The sequence below is a fragment of the Barbatula barbatula genome (genome assembly GCF_947034865.1).
Source record: "Barbatula barbatula genome assembly, chromosome: 8".
NCBI lineage: Eukaryota > Metazoa > Chordata > Actinopteri > Cypriniformes > Nemacheilidae > Barbatula > Barbatula barbatula.
The window spans coordinates 4,924,105-4,940,197 of NC_136771.1; the positions used below are offsets into that span (position 1 = coordinate 4,924,105).

Genomic DNA, 16,093 nt, shown 5'->3' on the forward strand with positions numbered 1-16,093 from the left:
TCATGCTCGCAGAGAAGGGGAAGGAAAAGGAATGGGAGAGAGAGAGAGAGCGAACGAGAGAGATAGACAGAGAAAAAGAAAAGCGGTGAATAGGGCTACAGGGGTTTGGCTTACCAGTCTCAACAACTGCTATAGCAATAACTGATGTGACTCCATGTCACTGCTGTGGATTTTTCATTTCTGTCTCTCTTTCTCTGGCAGATAAACCTGAGCTTCATAACTACTCCAGAAGTACAAGAGGCTGGAAGTGCATCAGATGGACTTCATGTAATTCACCTGAGGGATTGAACGCTGGATCAGGACAAATGACAGACACCGTGAGGATGAGTTTAAAACAAGAAAACAAAAAGGAGGACTTTTGGGTGTACAGTTGCACATGGACGGATAGGATGATGTTTCCAAAGAGGACTTTCAAATCACATCAAAATCTGAGGTGTAGGATAACCGGAGGAGCCAACCGCTGTTGTACTTTCATGAACTGACGGAAAGATCACATGGTAAGTTATGAACTGAATCAAGGTGAACTGACTTTGACAAACAGACAACAGTATGATAGTCTTGACAGTTCAGTAGTAAAGATAAAATTGTCCGTTTCTGGCAGGATGATTTTATTCAAAATGTGTTGGTTTATCTTTGATGTTTTGGGGACTTTTTAAAGTTACGCTAAGTAAGTCAAGGCGGCTAGTCTACCTGTCTGACACTGTTACCTGTATGTGTTCCCTAAAAGAAGATTGACAGCTTTCACAACTCTGATTTACAGTTTAATGCATTCACATTCACATTCACATCTATGAACAAGAATGAGTATCTTTTAAAAAATGCATCTTGTATATAAATTAAAGAATAATTCTGACTCTATTGGAATGCAGTGACTATAACCTAAATATTTAGGTTTGTCTAATACATGCAATTATCCAAAGCAATTTACATTTGATTATACTAAACATTTGTATTCTAGTATGTGCAATCCCTGGCATTTAACCCATGGCCATGGCGTTGCTAGCACCATGCTCTAAACACTGAGCTACAGGAAAGCAGAGGTCATTTTGATTTCAGGTAAAATTCATATTGGAGACAATCCTGATCTTACACTATTTATGACAGATAGACCTGCATCATATTACTGTCCTTAATATGTGTATACACTGTCTTACTCTGTATTTTGAAGGTTGGCATGTGTGATCTTGCTTTCATTGTAAGCGCATCTTCAGTAAGAATCAGTGCAACTACGCCCACCTATGCTGAGAAGCACGGCAGGTGAACAGAGACGGGCATAAAACATAAAATTGTTGAAGCGTTGCCTGACTGTTTGTTTAGTTGTTATAATGGGATTAGTTGAAAGTATGTTGCCGGAGGAAAACAGAAACAGAGCGAGGCATGGAGAATGAAAGACGAAAGGGAAAAAAGCTGGTTATGAAAGTGTAAAGCGTATTAGAGAGGTAATCCACTGGAAGAAGGAGGGAGAGGGCGAGGGCGAGGGCGAGGGAGAGGGAGACGGAGAGGGCGAGGGAGAGGGCGAGGGCGACGGAGAGGGCGAGAGAGAGGGCGAGGGAGAGGGCGAGGGAGAGGGCGAGGGGGAGAGGGCGAGGGCGAGGGAGAGAGGGCGAGGGAGAGGGAGAGAGGGCGAGGGAGAGGGAGAGAGGGCGAGGGAGAGAGGGCGAGGGAGAGGGAGAGAGGGCGAGGGAGAGAGGGAGAGAGGGCGAGGGAGAGGGAGAGAGGGCGAGGGAGAGGGAGAGAGGGCGAGGGAGAGGGAGAGAGGGCGAGGGAGAGGGAGACGGAGAGGGCGAGGGAGAGGGCGAGGGAGAGGGCGAGAGAGAGGGAGAGGGAGAGGGCGAGGGAGAGGGCGAGGGAGAGGGCGAGGGAGAGGGCGACAGAGAGTGCGAGGGCGAGAGAGAGGGCGAGGGAGAGGGAGAGGGAGAGGGAGAGGGAGAGGGAGAGGGAGAGGGAGAGGGAGAGGGAGAGGGAGAGGGAGAGAAAGTGAAAGTGAATATTCATTATACGTGTTTAGTAAGCATCACACAGGCATTTTTATACACAAACTTTTAGGCATATTACAAGAGCCTCTTAAGAAAGTTGACTAAATCTGTTATAGTATTCAGTAAACTGCATAAATGTCATGTTGGATCAAATATGCTTTGCTGTTGCATTTAGGATAAGTGGAAACAAAGGAAATACTGAGCATTTTAATTTTGGCTTTACAGTTCATTCTGTATCCTAAACATGCGGGGACATGTACCATCAAAATTCAGGTCAAGATCATCTATTGGGCATCTTTGAAACATAAGACCGAAACAGCACAGACAAATCAGCAGATTTATCAATCAACTGTGATTCATTTGTGTATTTTAATATATTATGTAATATTTACCTCTTTAATAATTTCTGAATCAAAAGTGACAGAAAGCTTTCCTATAACTCAACTGGTAGGGCAATGAATCTAAATCTCAGGAAAACACTAAATGGAAATCTTGAACGTACAACTTTGTATGCAAATGTCTTGCAAAAGCATAAATCAACTGAATGCTGAGCACTTTAAAAAGGGAAAAATATGGACAGACCCAACTGTTTGGGTTTAAATTAACCTACGACCGTTTTTTGAAGGCCGTGGTTTGGTTAAATATTAATACTTGCTAAATTGATTCAATCCAAAGGTTGGGTTTATTCGTATTAGCCAGCAAGGAGTTAATGTCAGGAAATGTTACTGAATAAGAAATACATGTAACATATAGTATTTAACTATAAAAGTGTTCATATTTGTGTAGAAGAAAGCATTTTTATATGGTCTGATTTCAATACATTATACAGATTACATATTAAACCCCTCTTAGGCTGTTAGGGTTCCTGCATTTAAATCAAATACCAGTAGATGGCAGTGTCCTCTAGGACATGGCAGATCTCATTTTATTGTGGCGCGTTATCACTTCGGAGTAGTGAAAGTAAGTAAATAGTAAAATAATTATAAAATTGTGATGCTTTATTTTGTATTACAAAGATAACTAATAGGAAAACAAACCTCAAAGTATTATGCATTCTCCCATAATCTCATCAGGAGAACAGCAAATCTCAAGGAACTCTAATTGAGAAAATGAGGAGCACGTCAAATAAAAATGCTTTTTCTTCAAACTACATTTGAAGAAGATTTCAAATCTACCAATATAATAAATGCAGCAAGGCTCGGTTTAGATTTATTTCTTACTTTAATTCATTATAAAAACAGCAGAGGGCGCCTTCGTTCTGTCAAATATGTAAATAGCTAAACGCCAAGACTAAGTAGTTATTGTTTATATGGTTTGATCCATGTTATTAAGTTTGGTACGAAAATTATGCAGTTAAAGTCTTGCTCAATATTTAAATTAGACACATATAGCCAATAAAATAAACAACCTGTACAAATAGGCCTACTTATCAACCATGATCAGCAATTTTTTACATCAATAAAAAATAAGTTGATTTTATTTGGATAAGTTAAGGGAATAATTTAAGTGAAATATTTGTTTCAGCTCGTCGAACTATTGCAACTAACGAATGCTTTTCATACGAAAAGAAATCATACGAATAACGAACAAACTTGGCAACTAACCCAACACCGTGTCTACGCCGCGACAAGAGTCAGCTGTGTCTGAATTCGCCCTCGATCTCCTACATAGTGCACTATATCGTGTGTCCGCCATTTTGTAGTGAGGTATCAACTCATTCCCTTCATTTGTTCACTACTTTTTTACCCATGAATTCTGATTTTGAGTGCACATCCGATGTACACTCGTTCGCTCACTCATATTTCCCATGATACAACGCGAATCAACCGTCTGATTAGAATCAGCTGGAGTGACCGTTAAAGCCACGAATTATACACTTGTGTTTGTTTTTGTTGACTGTTTTTTTCCACTTTTTGAGAATAAACAGATTATATACTGTTATCTAATTTTAAAACCTGTACTCGGCCACGCCCACAAGCAATAGGAGCTAGCGCCCGGCTACATAGCAGTGTTTTATTTTAAACATATTAAGATATTTTATTAAACGTCAAATATGTAATAGTAAACAAACGTGGCAAATATTTCTTTAGCCTACAATAAACGTGTACAAATAACGTAAAAATTAACTTTACCATGGACTTTATTAATTAGGCCACACAGGTGTAATAAAACAAAGTCAAGTAGACTATTAATAAACCTAATCATAAGTTCACTCAAACATTATTTTAACATTCAATTAGCATCTTTGCTATAAATGGATATGATGGTCTTCTCATCGTGTCATTTATTTCGATAAAACTCGAGCACTTGTATAATAACTCATATACGTCGACGCACTACAGCACGCGCCACATGCATCTTGTTTTGACAAAACGCGCGAAATGACTCGCCATCAGACGTCCTGCCGTTATACACTGAACGTAAACGCGAGTGCTGTCAACAGATTACTGTAAACAAGTCTCCAACAGGTCCGTTGCCACCACAGTCTAGCAGAATCGGACGTTTCCTATTATAGCGGGTGCCAGGCCATGCCGGGCAGTGCGGGTACAACGTGGCCCGAGTTCATTTGTTCTCGACAGTCATTTGGGTTTGTCTCGCACGGGCAAAATGCGCTTTTCTAAGGCACCACAGCGAGAGCAAACAGCGTTGTACTTTTAGCACAATTATCCGCGCGGACGGCTCCTGCCTTTCCACGACTGATCTATAGATGCCTCGTACAATTAGCCCGTCCACCGTGGGCTTTCCACGAACAACCTCCCCGCTGGAGGTGTTAAAACCTGCGGCAAGGGAAGGGACGGGCCTAGTAAAGTTTAAGTGCGTCTCAGAGCTGCTCGTGAATTCCTGCACCGTCTCGGCTCTTTCTCCCGTCCGGGTTTTGATTGCCTGACAACACGTGGCAGTTAGACGGGGACAATGGCGAGGGGAACTAAAGAAAACTTCTACAACTGAGATCGTGAGATGTGGCCAACCACTGAGCCTCTCAAACCGTGTCGAAGAAAAGGCCGTGACGCAGCAGCGTGCCGTGAACTCCACCGGTTGCCATGACAGCCGCAAGCGTGCGCTCTGCCTTTTTGCCCCACGCATTGGCCGCTTTAAAGTGCACCCCCGACCTGCACTTCGTTTCTGCGGACCCGAAAAAGACAGGTTTCCAAATGTCAAACGCTTGGTCACTATTATTCAAAGTCAACGTGCTGTTTTTGTGATTCAGAAAACCATCCTAAAAAGGTTCACGTTGGATTTCTCAGATTCTGCTGAATTTCACCATCAATGGGGATGAGGGTCAATTTATTTGTTTGCATATATGCACTTCACCCCAGAGGCACGTCATGCTTTAGTTTTTTTAACCGCAACACAGGTTTAAACTAAATTCAACAAAGACAATATTTAGAATTGAATACAACTTAAAACAAACATACAGTATTTAAGACCTCAATATAGGCTTAAATAACTAAGGAACAGTTCACAATAAGCTTGTGTTTGCTAAGATTAGTAAACGCATTTGCTAACACGAACTAACTAAGAGCGATATCGTATTTTTCAGGATTTATATATATTTGTAATGTATTTGTTAATGTGAGTTAATGCCAATACACGTGTTGGTAAATTATGTACTGTATTAGTGAACCTGATCTTACAAGAATTCGCCATTTTATGAGGTTGAGGTTGCTTATTCATATGAATTTGTATGTTGTGTATCATACAAAATTTAAAATTACTAGAAAATACTGAAGCCCCACCCCTAACATTTCCCTTAAGCCTACACTCAAGCAATAGAAGAACCATATTTGATTCCACAAAGAACCATTCAGTCAAAGGTTCTTTAAAGATCCATCTCTTTCTTACCTTTTTACAGTCTGAAGAACCCTTTTTCACCACAAAGAACCTTTTGTGAAACAGAGGGGTTCTTCGGATTTGAAAGGTCCTTAATGGAACCATTTAGACAAAAAAAACATTCTTCTATGGCATCGTGTAGGGCCTTTATTTTTAAGAGTGTGCCACGGGTGCCAAAGCAAATCGTACTAAAATGTACGAATCAGATCGTATTAATTCATATAAATTTCCCAAAATACGCCACATTGTAAACTAGTTACGAGATTGTTGGTATTATAATAAATCTTAGAATTGTTGTTCGTTGTTAGTTCATATAAGCCAATACATTATCTAATGTTAACAAATACAACCTTATTGTTACCAAAATATCTATAATGCAGCTTCAAAAAATGTTGAATAGTAAACCACAAAATCACAACTTAAAGCATACTTTAAATCGAAGTAAACGGCATACAGCCTCATGTCTTCCTTCTGGAAATGTGGTACTGAAGCAGGTGCTGCTAGCATGGGTTATTTTCCTCTGGTGTGTGTTATTTAGCTGTCATAGATTGAGGGCAACGCGCCAGCAAACATGACAGAATAAGATCAGCTCGCGTTCTTCCAACGGGACAGACTGTTAGCTCGCCTCAATTCTTACTCTCTGAGGAATGAGAAACAGATAGTGTTTGATAGAACTGTTGATTGGGGCACTGTGGGAGGAACCAAAGGAAAAACGAAATATTTTTGGCTTATCTGTAAATTACAGCACAATTGCTATTCGATATTTCTTTTGTGAATAGAGACTCAAAAGAGAATGTTAACATGTTGCAATGCTTGTTTAATTTAGATAATAAACTCACATTACCTGTTTTTTTAAACTTCCGCGTGCGGTTCAAAGGCACAGCATTAAACGTCCCTTTTTGAGGAATGCGAGGGGGCTGTAAATTCATTGTCTACCCTGAAAGGCCTGATAACCTATTCACAAACAAGCACTAAAGATTTTGATAGGCTAATGGAAAATAGGTGGGCCACGCACTTCTTTGTAATTGGCCGTCATAAATCTGAAGAGGCCCTGGCAGCGATACAAAGGGGCATTATTTCCGTCTTTCTTCGACTCGGCCATATATCTCGCCCAATGCTCAATGGCCGATCTGAAGGCTGTGATATACATGTTACCAACAAGACACATGACTGGGGCTCGGTGACATCGATTGCCTTACACAATACCCCCGTTCGCGGAAACGGACAGCCTTGGTGCAATAATACTGCGCTGTTTCTTATCGAGATCTCTGGTGCACATGCCTCTGTCAGAGGACATTAACCTTGCCTCTTTCATCCTGACAGTGGTGATTAGCGCAGCGGCCTGATGCTGCCATTGATGTGGCCGCACAGGGCCAATGAGGTCTGAAGAGGGGAGACGGGATAGACTGAACTGATTATCGGTGGGCCGGCAGACAATCTGCTGACAGGCCAAAGATGCCTCGCGATAAAGTTTTACAGTCAAATTTTGAATCTAGAAGTCAATGAGCGCGCTTTGAGAAACAGCACTGGTTGAGGCATACATGGTCTGTTACCTTGCCAGAAAATGCGAATATGGTTACTTTATGTGTGTTATGGTCTGATGGATTTTTCTAGTATGGCGAAAGTACTTCTAACAATGTTTGAAAAGCACAATTTATATTAGCCAGCATGTGCTTGTTTAGGCCTTGAAATTTGCGAATTAGCGCATCACATTTCACACAAGGTTTTTATTGGTAGGCTAGTATTTGGAATACAGTGTATAACAGTGTGTTCATTTAAAATTTGGTTATGTGAAGCTTCAAATAATTTTTTCCCCCCAAGGCTTGGTCAGAAACTGTTGGTCTACATTCTCACGAAATGTATGATTATTGTTTGGAGTGGTTAATTCATATGAATCTGTACACTTTAGCCTTATCTATTTTTGTGCCAGTGTTGGTTAGGTTTAGGATTTTATTTTAGATTTTTTTAACCTTTTTTTAATATGACGTTTTTTTATTTTTTACTTTGTGCAAATTCATACACAGTAATTTATTTGCTGCCTTACCTTTTTAAGCACAATCAAATGGATGTAATAATTTGCTGTTCCATATTCTGGTGACATCAAGGGTGACTAAAAATAATGATTTTTGACAAAAACAAATCACAACATATTGAGATGCGAAGTTTCAGAAGAACAGTAGAGAAGTTCAGTGTAATATTTGAGTATTTCAATAGTTTTACAGTTTACTTCAGATCATTAAAATACGTTTATTTATTAGTTACAGCAACTTACCAGTGGTCAAAATTAGAGATGATAGATATAATCGGTATCGGTCGATAAAAAAAACATATTTACACTGTCGACTATCAGCTATCGGCCGATAAATAAAAAACAGCCGATGATCAGGGCTGATATATGATGTCAATCAAAAGAGGACAGGAAAATGCAATGAATTTGTGCTCTGTATATAGTAAATGTTAAGAAAGATCACCAGTTTGGTGTTCAATATTAAAGAATGGGTATCGTGCTATGTCATGCATTCTGACTTCTTACACTGTTAAACCTACATAATGTACATAACACGTAGGGATTAATGTGAAGATGTGTTGCTTGCTCGAGCTGTAGTTCCATCCCACTCTCCCCACTAGTCCCACCTCCTGCAGCTCGTGTTTTTCTGCAAATAATCGTACAACTTTATCTCTCTTTTAGAAATTTGATCAAACGAAATACTCTTCGAAGATACGAAGTATGCAATACTACTGTTTAGGCACTCAAGATTAATATGAGATTTTTTCAGAAACTGCCTGTCATTATATGAATTAATACCTAAACAAATATAAATCTTATCTTTTGAATCTGCATCGGCAGATATCACACATTATTTACTTTTGGTGTCGGTGGAGAAATTTATTATCGGTGCATCTCTAGTAAAAGACTACAAAGTAAATTTCCTCTTAAAATAAAAGATCGGGCTGGATCATTAGAAGCCAAAAATGTACTTTAACTTATCGTGACTAGGTAGTATCAAGGAATTAAACAAAGAGAATAAGTAAGTGTGAACCACACATAGACAACTGTGCACAAAGCTACTTGAAAATCTGTACAAATCTTCCTCTTCTTATTTGACACTCATCTGATGCTTTCAGTTACCTATAACACAGCATTACCCACACATTTATCACATTTTGTCTGCCTGTCTCAGTCATTTCAATTCTCCATGTAGTTTTGTATTATCAGTCTGTTGTTCAGGTTGGCCGTTCTCTTACTCTCGTATGATTTGTAGTTGTGATCAACAGCCCTCCTGACAAGTGGGTGACACTTGTTTCTAACCCTACCTGAAGAGAGATCACTAGTAGTTTGTGTGGAGTTTGATAATTGCGGCTGTTCGTCAGAAGTGGTGATTCCAGCCGTAGAGTGACTCTTGCTGAGGTATTTTTCTGTTATTACAGAGGAGCTCTGGAGAGCACTGAACCAGTGAACCAGTTTATTTAACTTACCTTATATACAGACTATATATTTTGTGGTTGTGTGGTTGAAGCTAAGATAAAGCTTTCAATTTCAAATAAATAAAAATTCCTAATGTCGGAATCCAAAGGAAGGTTACGCAGCGACTGTGTTCTTCCACAACCAGGCACTGCACAATATTTAGCGATCTTTTTAACGGCATGTCTATTGCTTGTTCGCTCTACCTGGTTGCGCGCCACTTGTGTTACTTCAGTACTGTCATTCGCAAACCGTTCGCTTGAATTCGACTACTTCTTATATAACAAAATTGATGTCTTAATTCATCGCCCCTTTAATTCTAAATCAAAAACATCTTACAGACATCTTCTAGATGTCTATATGACATGTGACGGCAGATGTTATGGAGAGTTGTTGCAGATGAGCCAAAAATCCAATTATATGTATAGCAGATGTAAATTGTGACATCAAATAGATGTCTTCCAGATGTATGTGGGCAAACAGGGTTGGTAGTGTTGCGTTGTTGATGCTATTAAAATGCATAAATTGTACAAAAGAGTCAATTGAAATGCATAAATAATAAGGTTTGTCATTATTGGAAAAAAAACGTTTCAAATACACCACCTCTAGAGAGGGCGCCACCTATTACAATATTACATCATGTTCATCTGATTTGCTTTTGAAATGGTTTTTAATCATCATTTCAGATAGGTGCACATGTTATTTCGACCCATGAGAACAATTGAAGAATGCATGAAGCTTTACACCATAATGAGTGAAATATGGTTGTGTGTGTGTGTGTTTAAATCCAACTGTGAAAGCGTGTGAGAACCTCTTACGGGAGGGAAAATGTCAGCTGTCTCTTCAACACCATGCGCGTGATTCATCATGAGCGTTTCGAGCCCTTGTTTAAACACCTCAAGATTTTGAGACATAATTCCCAGCATATCAGTTTACACAATAACACAGGAAATCATGTCGGCCGCATTGTCCGCATATCTCTACCTCCTCAGGTAAGAGGACGACGTGCGACAGCTCCGATTTACTCGTGTTTACTTTCTAAAAATCGCTCTGCGCCCCCCACCACCCCGTCCCTCCTCCTGCCGCCTCCTTCCCCTCAGCCCACCCAATTAAAAAGCGAAAGAGGGGGCAAAGCACATTGCTGCCTTGCAAGTATTACTTATCACATTAATTAAAAACCGGTGGCACAATGGGAGCTCGCAGCTGCAGAGGAAAGCCGGGGAAATTAACAAACGTTTGATTTGTTGTGTTGTGGATGTGACATTTATTATACGGGTCAAAGTAAAACAAAGAGCAAAGCCCAAATATGCTAATGGGGATCTGGCAACCTGGGGCAGTTGCACAAACACTTACGACAGGCTAAATATGACTGACGACTGCCGTTTATAACGGTTACCAACAGCATCACGGAGTAGAAATAAGGAGGTCTGCCTGCCGATGTTCGATAGCAAATCTAGACAAAATCTTGACAAATCTTGAATATGTGTTTTTGTAGTCATGTATTGTTTCATCGGCTGGAGATTGCAAGGACGATTTCTGTAAAAGGTCTTTATCCGGTGATCACAAACAACTGGAATAGTCATTGAAATTGATTGGTCAAAAGGTGTGGGAACCATGGAAAGGGGTCAACATTTTCTTTGACATAGTGTGACTAGACATAATGCAGATTTCACGGGGCAGCAAGCATCTGAAACATCACTAATGGGGCGGGCATTGATTTGTTTTCTGGGTGGCCTGGGGGGGTATTGAGGGTGATCGGGGGTGACTATCCAGCACGTGCACAAAAACTTAAGCGCTGTGTTTACGTAATACATTACACTTTTACAGTGTAACATTTTTCTCTGTGTTTCTCACAGCTACACAGTTTATAACGGCAAGTTGTGGAAGCCGTTGCCGTGGGGGATCCGGTGTGAAATGCTCTCAGTAGTCATGCTAACTAATAATGATACGGTGAAAGATGGAGTGGTAATGAGTAAAAGGCCAGAAGATGACAGTGAGTGATGCAGTGTGTAATTGCGAGTCTATCAAGAAGCATCAAGACAGCGGCTTGTGCCGGGGGAATTATTGAAACGCTGCCCATTTGCCTGAGGTTGCACTTTAACATGACCCCGGTGGCAAAAAAAGACAATTTAAAGACTTCAAGTGCAACCCTGGAAGCTGCACACCAATTAAGGTGTCCTGATGGATTCAGGGGCAATCCAGGGTAATGTGTCTATCTGTAACTCTCTCTCCCTCTTTTTATTTTCCGTCCTATTCTGGCATTCATGAATTACACGGTTTTCTCTGAACATGAAACCCACTTAATTCACTTTTCATGAATTCAATTTGCAAATTCATACATTTTTAGTCAATCTAGAAACGTACAGAAGTGAGCGAGATTCATTTGTAGCCTTAAGTAAATGGTCTTAACCGATTGGGAGTAAATGAGATAAGTACATTTGGAGCCTTTTTTTCATATACTGTAAAAGCTTCAATGGTAGATTCATTAGCTCTTTAGATATAATGTGTACAATGAAAAATGTGACCTCCACTAAATGTTGTTTCGAAGCATTTATCACATATCATACTGTGGTTGTCAAGGATAGAAGTATAAAAAATTGAAATGTATGTAAAAGTAATTAATCTTAATGAATTTTATGGCCATTGGCAAAGTGATATTAAAGTATTTACCAGCTTGTGCTTAAAGAGATAGTTCGCCTGTTAATTCATCATTTATTCACCCTTGTGTCACTGCAGACCTGTATTACTTTCTTGCGCAGAACACAAAAGAGGATATTTCGAAGAACAATGGTAACCAAACAACACTTCCGTTGACCATTGTATGGACACAGAACCACCGAGACATTTATCAAACTATCTTCTTTTGTTTGACAGAAGAGTCAGACACATACAGGTTTTGATCAATATGAGAGTGACTAAATGACATTTTTGTTTTTGCGTGCACTGTCCCTTTAAATCAATCACAAAAAGTGCTTCACACCTTTGTGACATAATTTTTAAGCGTTTGAGGACATTAATAGCAAAAGCACCTAAAATAATACTTTTTGCCCAAGCTCCTTTTAGACTTATCATTTTTACTTTATAAACCTACATAAAAACGGTGGCGAACTTTACGCATAAACATCTGTTGTCCGTCCATCCAAGATTGTGTGTGCGTCCCTCTTGTTCCCTAAACTATTTAGTTAATTCGCTGTCAACAGCCGCAGCCTCCATTTCCCAATGTTTTTTCCCCTCACCGCAAATGATAAATGACTCGCAGTCGCCAGATTTTCATTAAAACCCCCGTGTGTCACATTTAACCTGCGTTTGCTGAAATCAATTATCTGCTATCACTGGGGCAGACGCTTCGGGGGAAGCAGGAGATCGGCATCCCTCCATCAGCGTTTCAATTAGGAGGTAAATAATCATCATTTGAATGCCCCTCTCGCTTTCGGTCCCTCCCTAGAGTCCTCTCTGTCTTTCTAGAGCGTATTGGCAATACGCTGATGTCTCAATATGGTGTTTAATAGCCGTTCCAGCTGGGGTGAGAAAAAGTAGATTTAGTGACGCTGTTCTGGAATCAGGACCGCAGCTTCTGGTTTGAAGGGTTCTGATGATAATGGTGATAATGTTTTGTTTGCTTTGTCTGTGTTTAGTAGCTGCTAAGCTCCCAGAAACCCCTGGGGCACATGGACGGCATGATGCCAGCGTTGAGGTGGGGTTTCTGGAGAGATGGCCGTTAAGACCAGAGGGACCAGTCTGAAGGGTCAATGGTGTGTATTTTTGGTGTCAGAACGCATTTAAAAGTGTGTTTTATTGGGCCCATTAATGTACAAGAATCATCTAGAAGCAGCTGGAGGCAGGAGGTTTCATTCACACATTAAACTGATATGGCTTTCTTTCCTCCACATATTTTGAATAACGTTGGTAACCAAACAACAGTTCCTCCATTGTATGGACACAAAACCACGGAGACATTTCACAAAATATCATCTTTTGATTCTTTTGTCACACACAGGGTGAATAAATTATATTTTTATTGCTCATAAGGCCACACAGAGACATTATTCTCATTGATATATTTGCTGGCATCCCAGCCGTGCTTGAACTTTTCCCGATTGATATGTAATTTCTCTGTTTGGCTCTGTGTGTATCCGTGGTCGTCTTGGCTTGTACCGTTCCACTGATTATCACAAAAAGAATGCTGGAAAATGCCAGCGTCAATGGCACGAATACTGAGAACACTGTGTGGAGAGACAGAAACGAATCGACTTTGGCATTTAGTCAGAAGGGAACCTATGATTACAGAGAGCTTCCGTCATAGACTCACACTTGTCTCGCTTTCTCTGTTTTCATACGCGGCCTTCAGACAGAGCGCACGAAAATGTTCACACGATCCCGTTTTGTTGATGTTTGTATGGACCACAAGTTCACACCTGATTTTTGATCTCTTTCTACTCCATGACAAATTACTTTTTCTGGGTTCTATTACAACGGTGGGGATTGATCTCACACCCTCTGATGTTTTAGAACCGACATGGATCAAAGCTGATGAATGTCTCTTTCTCTCTCCGACCTGTCCAGTTTCTGTGATTCTCTATCTATGGACTCGTGTTTCTTTGCGGGTGGGGAATTGCTTCATGTTCAGGAATGGATGTATTGCTACCCAAAAAGTAATTTTTTTACTTTTTTAATTTTGTTGTTGTTGTTTCGTAAGGTCAAACACAGTCATGCGCAAAACTTTTCAATAATGAACAAATCAAGGGATAGGAATCCATGAATGATGACAATTTCAGCAGATTTGGATGCTGGTCTCGAACTTAAGACTTGGAATGGTTATAAAGGGATAGTTTAACAAAAAATTAAAATTCTTTCATCATTTATTATTCACCCTCATGACCTGTAGGACTTTCTTTCTTCTGCAGAACAAAAAGGAAGACATTTTGAAGAATGTTGGTAACCAAATAACATTGGACCCCATTGAATTCCATGGTATGAACACAAAACCACTGATACATTTCTCAAAATATAATCGTATGTGTTTGAATGACACGAGGGTAAATAAATGACATAATTATGATGTATAATTTTTGTCAAAATCCAGTCATTGTTTTTTGCGCATCAAACGCATAATGCATAAGCTTCGTATCACAAGTTCTCAACGCTGCATGTTGTGATTCCTCACGTGTGTAACCAAGAACAGCGAGTTTGAGCGTTCGCTAATTGTCAAAGAGAGACAGCGTCAGTGCTGCGCTCTGGGGCGTCCGTCTGTTTGTTTAGCATTCACTGGAACCTCATTTCGAGAGAGCACTATTTGTCTTCGACACACACACCTGCCAGGGAATATGAGAGTGAATTCAGCATCCAATTATCCAATGCAGAGAGAAACAGAAAACGTAGAGAGAGACGGGTGAGAGAGATGGCGTGACTGCTTGCCTCTGTCAATATTTGCCCGTCCCTCTATTAATGCGCAGTCTACTGGGAAACATTTCGTATTAAGTGATTTGAAACCCTGTTTGCATATCAGGCGTCTATATTACACAAGGCGTTTCTCAACAGGTGATATTGAGACTTGGATGTCTGCCATCCCAGAGGAACATTTTATTGCTTTAAAGTTGGTTTATAGCTCAGAAAACGTAACAATGTCCATAGAATTCCTCAAAATGAGGCGTAAAAGACGACTCAATTGTTAACATAACGTTAGTTAACTTAACTGCATAGCTATAAAAATGAATCTTACATTTAATTTGATTTAAGAATTTGTTAATTTTATTGCGTAGTGAAAATCTGATATTATGAGAGCCCTAATGTGTTCATCTCGTATATTTTAGCGTGATGTCTTTCCCACCCCAAAGAAATGAGCTTCGTACTTTGACTGTTTGTCTTATTTCGTAGTACAAATAAATGCAAAACAAGATACATTTACTATCAGAGAAATAAACTTGTTTAAAGTTTACTTTTAGTTTTTTTTATGTTTAGCTTTCTTACCCCACTGACAAATATTTTCGCTGGTTTCAAGCACACTTACTTCATTTTATATATAAATTATGTTTTAGAAAACAAGATTTAACAGGTCACTTTTCTTGTCAGGAATAATGTATCTTTTTTATTATTTAAGTAATATACTAAGGAAGGAGTTCATTTATTTGCAGTGATCAGACTGGCAAATCGGTGTACGTTTTGAGACTTCAAAAGTCATGCTTTTCCTTTCCTTCAACTGGTAAAGCGTATATTTACATGTGATGTATTAAAGAATAAAACATCATTCACACACAAACAGCGTTAGAGTTTAGATGAAACTGAATTAAGAGGCGTCCCGCCATCTGCTTTTGATGGGCGCCGGGTCCAATGCAAAGTCACCCTTGTCATCCACAGCTGTTTGCGTATAGCGATGTCAAAAATCGTCCGCCTTTGTGTGACAACAAGGTTATTTTATTAGAGATTGATTTCTGGTTCTCTTGCTCCATCAAAAACTCTGAGGAGGTAATTGAGGTTGAACGCTCGCTATATTTCGTGGCTCCAGTGTATGATGTGATTCTTTTGTGGTTCATTGTGTGTTTACAATGTTGAAGGACAGACCTTGAGATATAGATTCTATAAGAATCATAATAAAGGAGGCCTATACTGTCAGTTTTGTGTCTTTGTTTGACAAGGCCGAGCGTTAGCAAAACATAAACCACGCAGAGCAGACAGTCAAAGGACCGATTTCAGGATTCTAATGCTGCTCACAAGCTGACATTGTTCTCGACAAACACTTGAAATCTTTTTCTGAATGTTTAAAGCACAGTTTTAGCTGCACTCCTAATTAAATCAAATCATAATCCGTGCGTCCGAATTGGCGGGA

General features: G+C 39.8%; 1 protein-coding gene across 16 annotated transcripts in view; it reads left to right on the forward strand.

Annotated features, from left to right (window-relative positions):
- Window positions 1-16,093, forward strand: part of LOC306897858 (uncharacterized protein) — a 33,595-nt gene that overhangs the window by 215 nt on the left and 17,287 nt on the right. For 7 of the 16 annotated variants that reach the window (XR_013787043.1, XR_013787044.1, XR_013787045.1 and 4 more), the window contains exons 2-3: window positions 202-497; window positions 959-1,056. Coding sequence is in view for 1 of the 16 variants with exons in the window: in XM_079462943.1 (XP_079319069.1) it covers window positions 13,900-13,905; window positions 14,175-14,241 (73 nt within the window). In the remaining 15 variants the exon portion in view is untranslated. Of the gene's footprint in view, window positions 1-55; window positions 498-958; window positions 1,057-13,833; window positions 13,906-14,174; window positions 14,242-16,093 lie in introns of those variants that run through there. The other 9 variants (XR_013787050.1, XR_013787051.1, XR_013787052.1 and 6 more) reach the window with 5 other exon arrangements.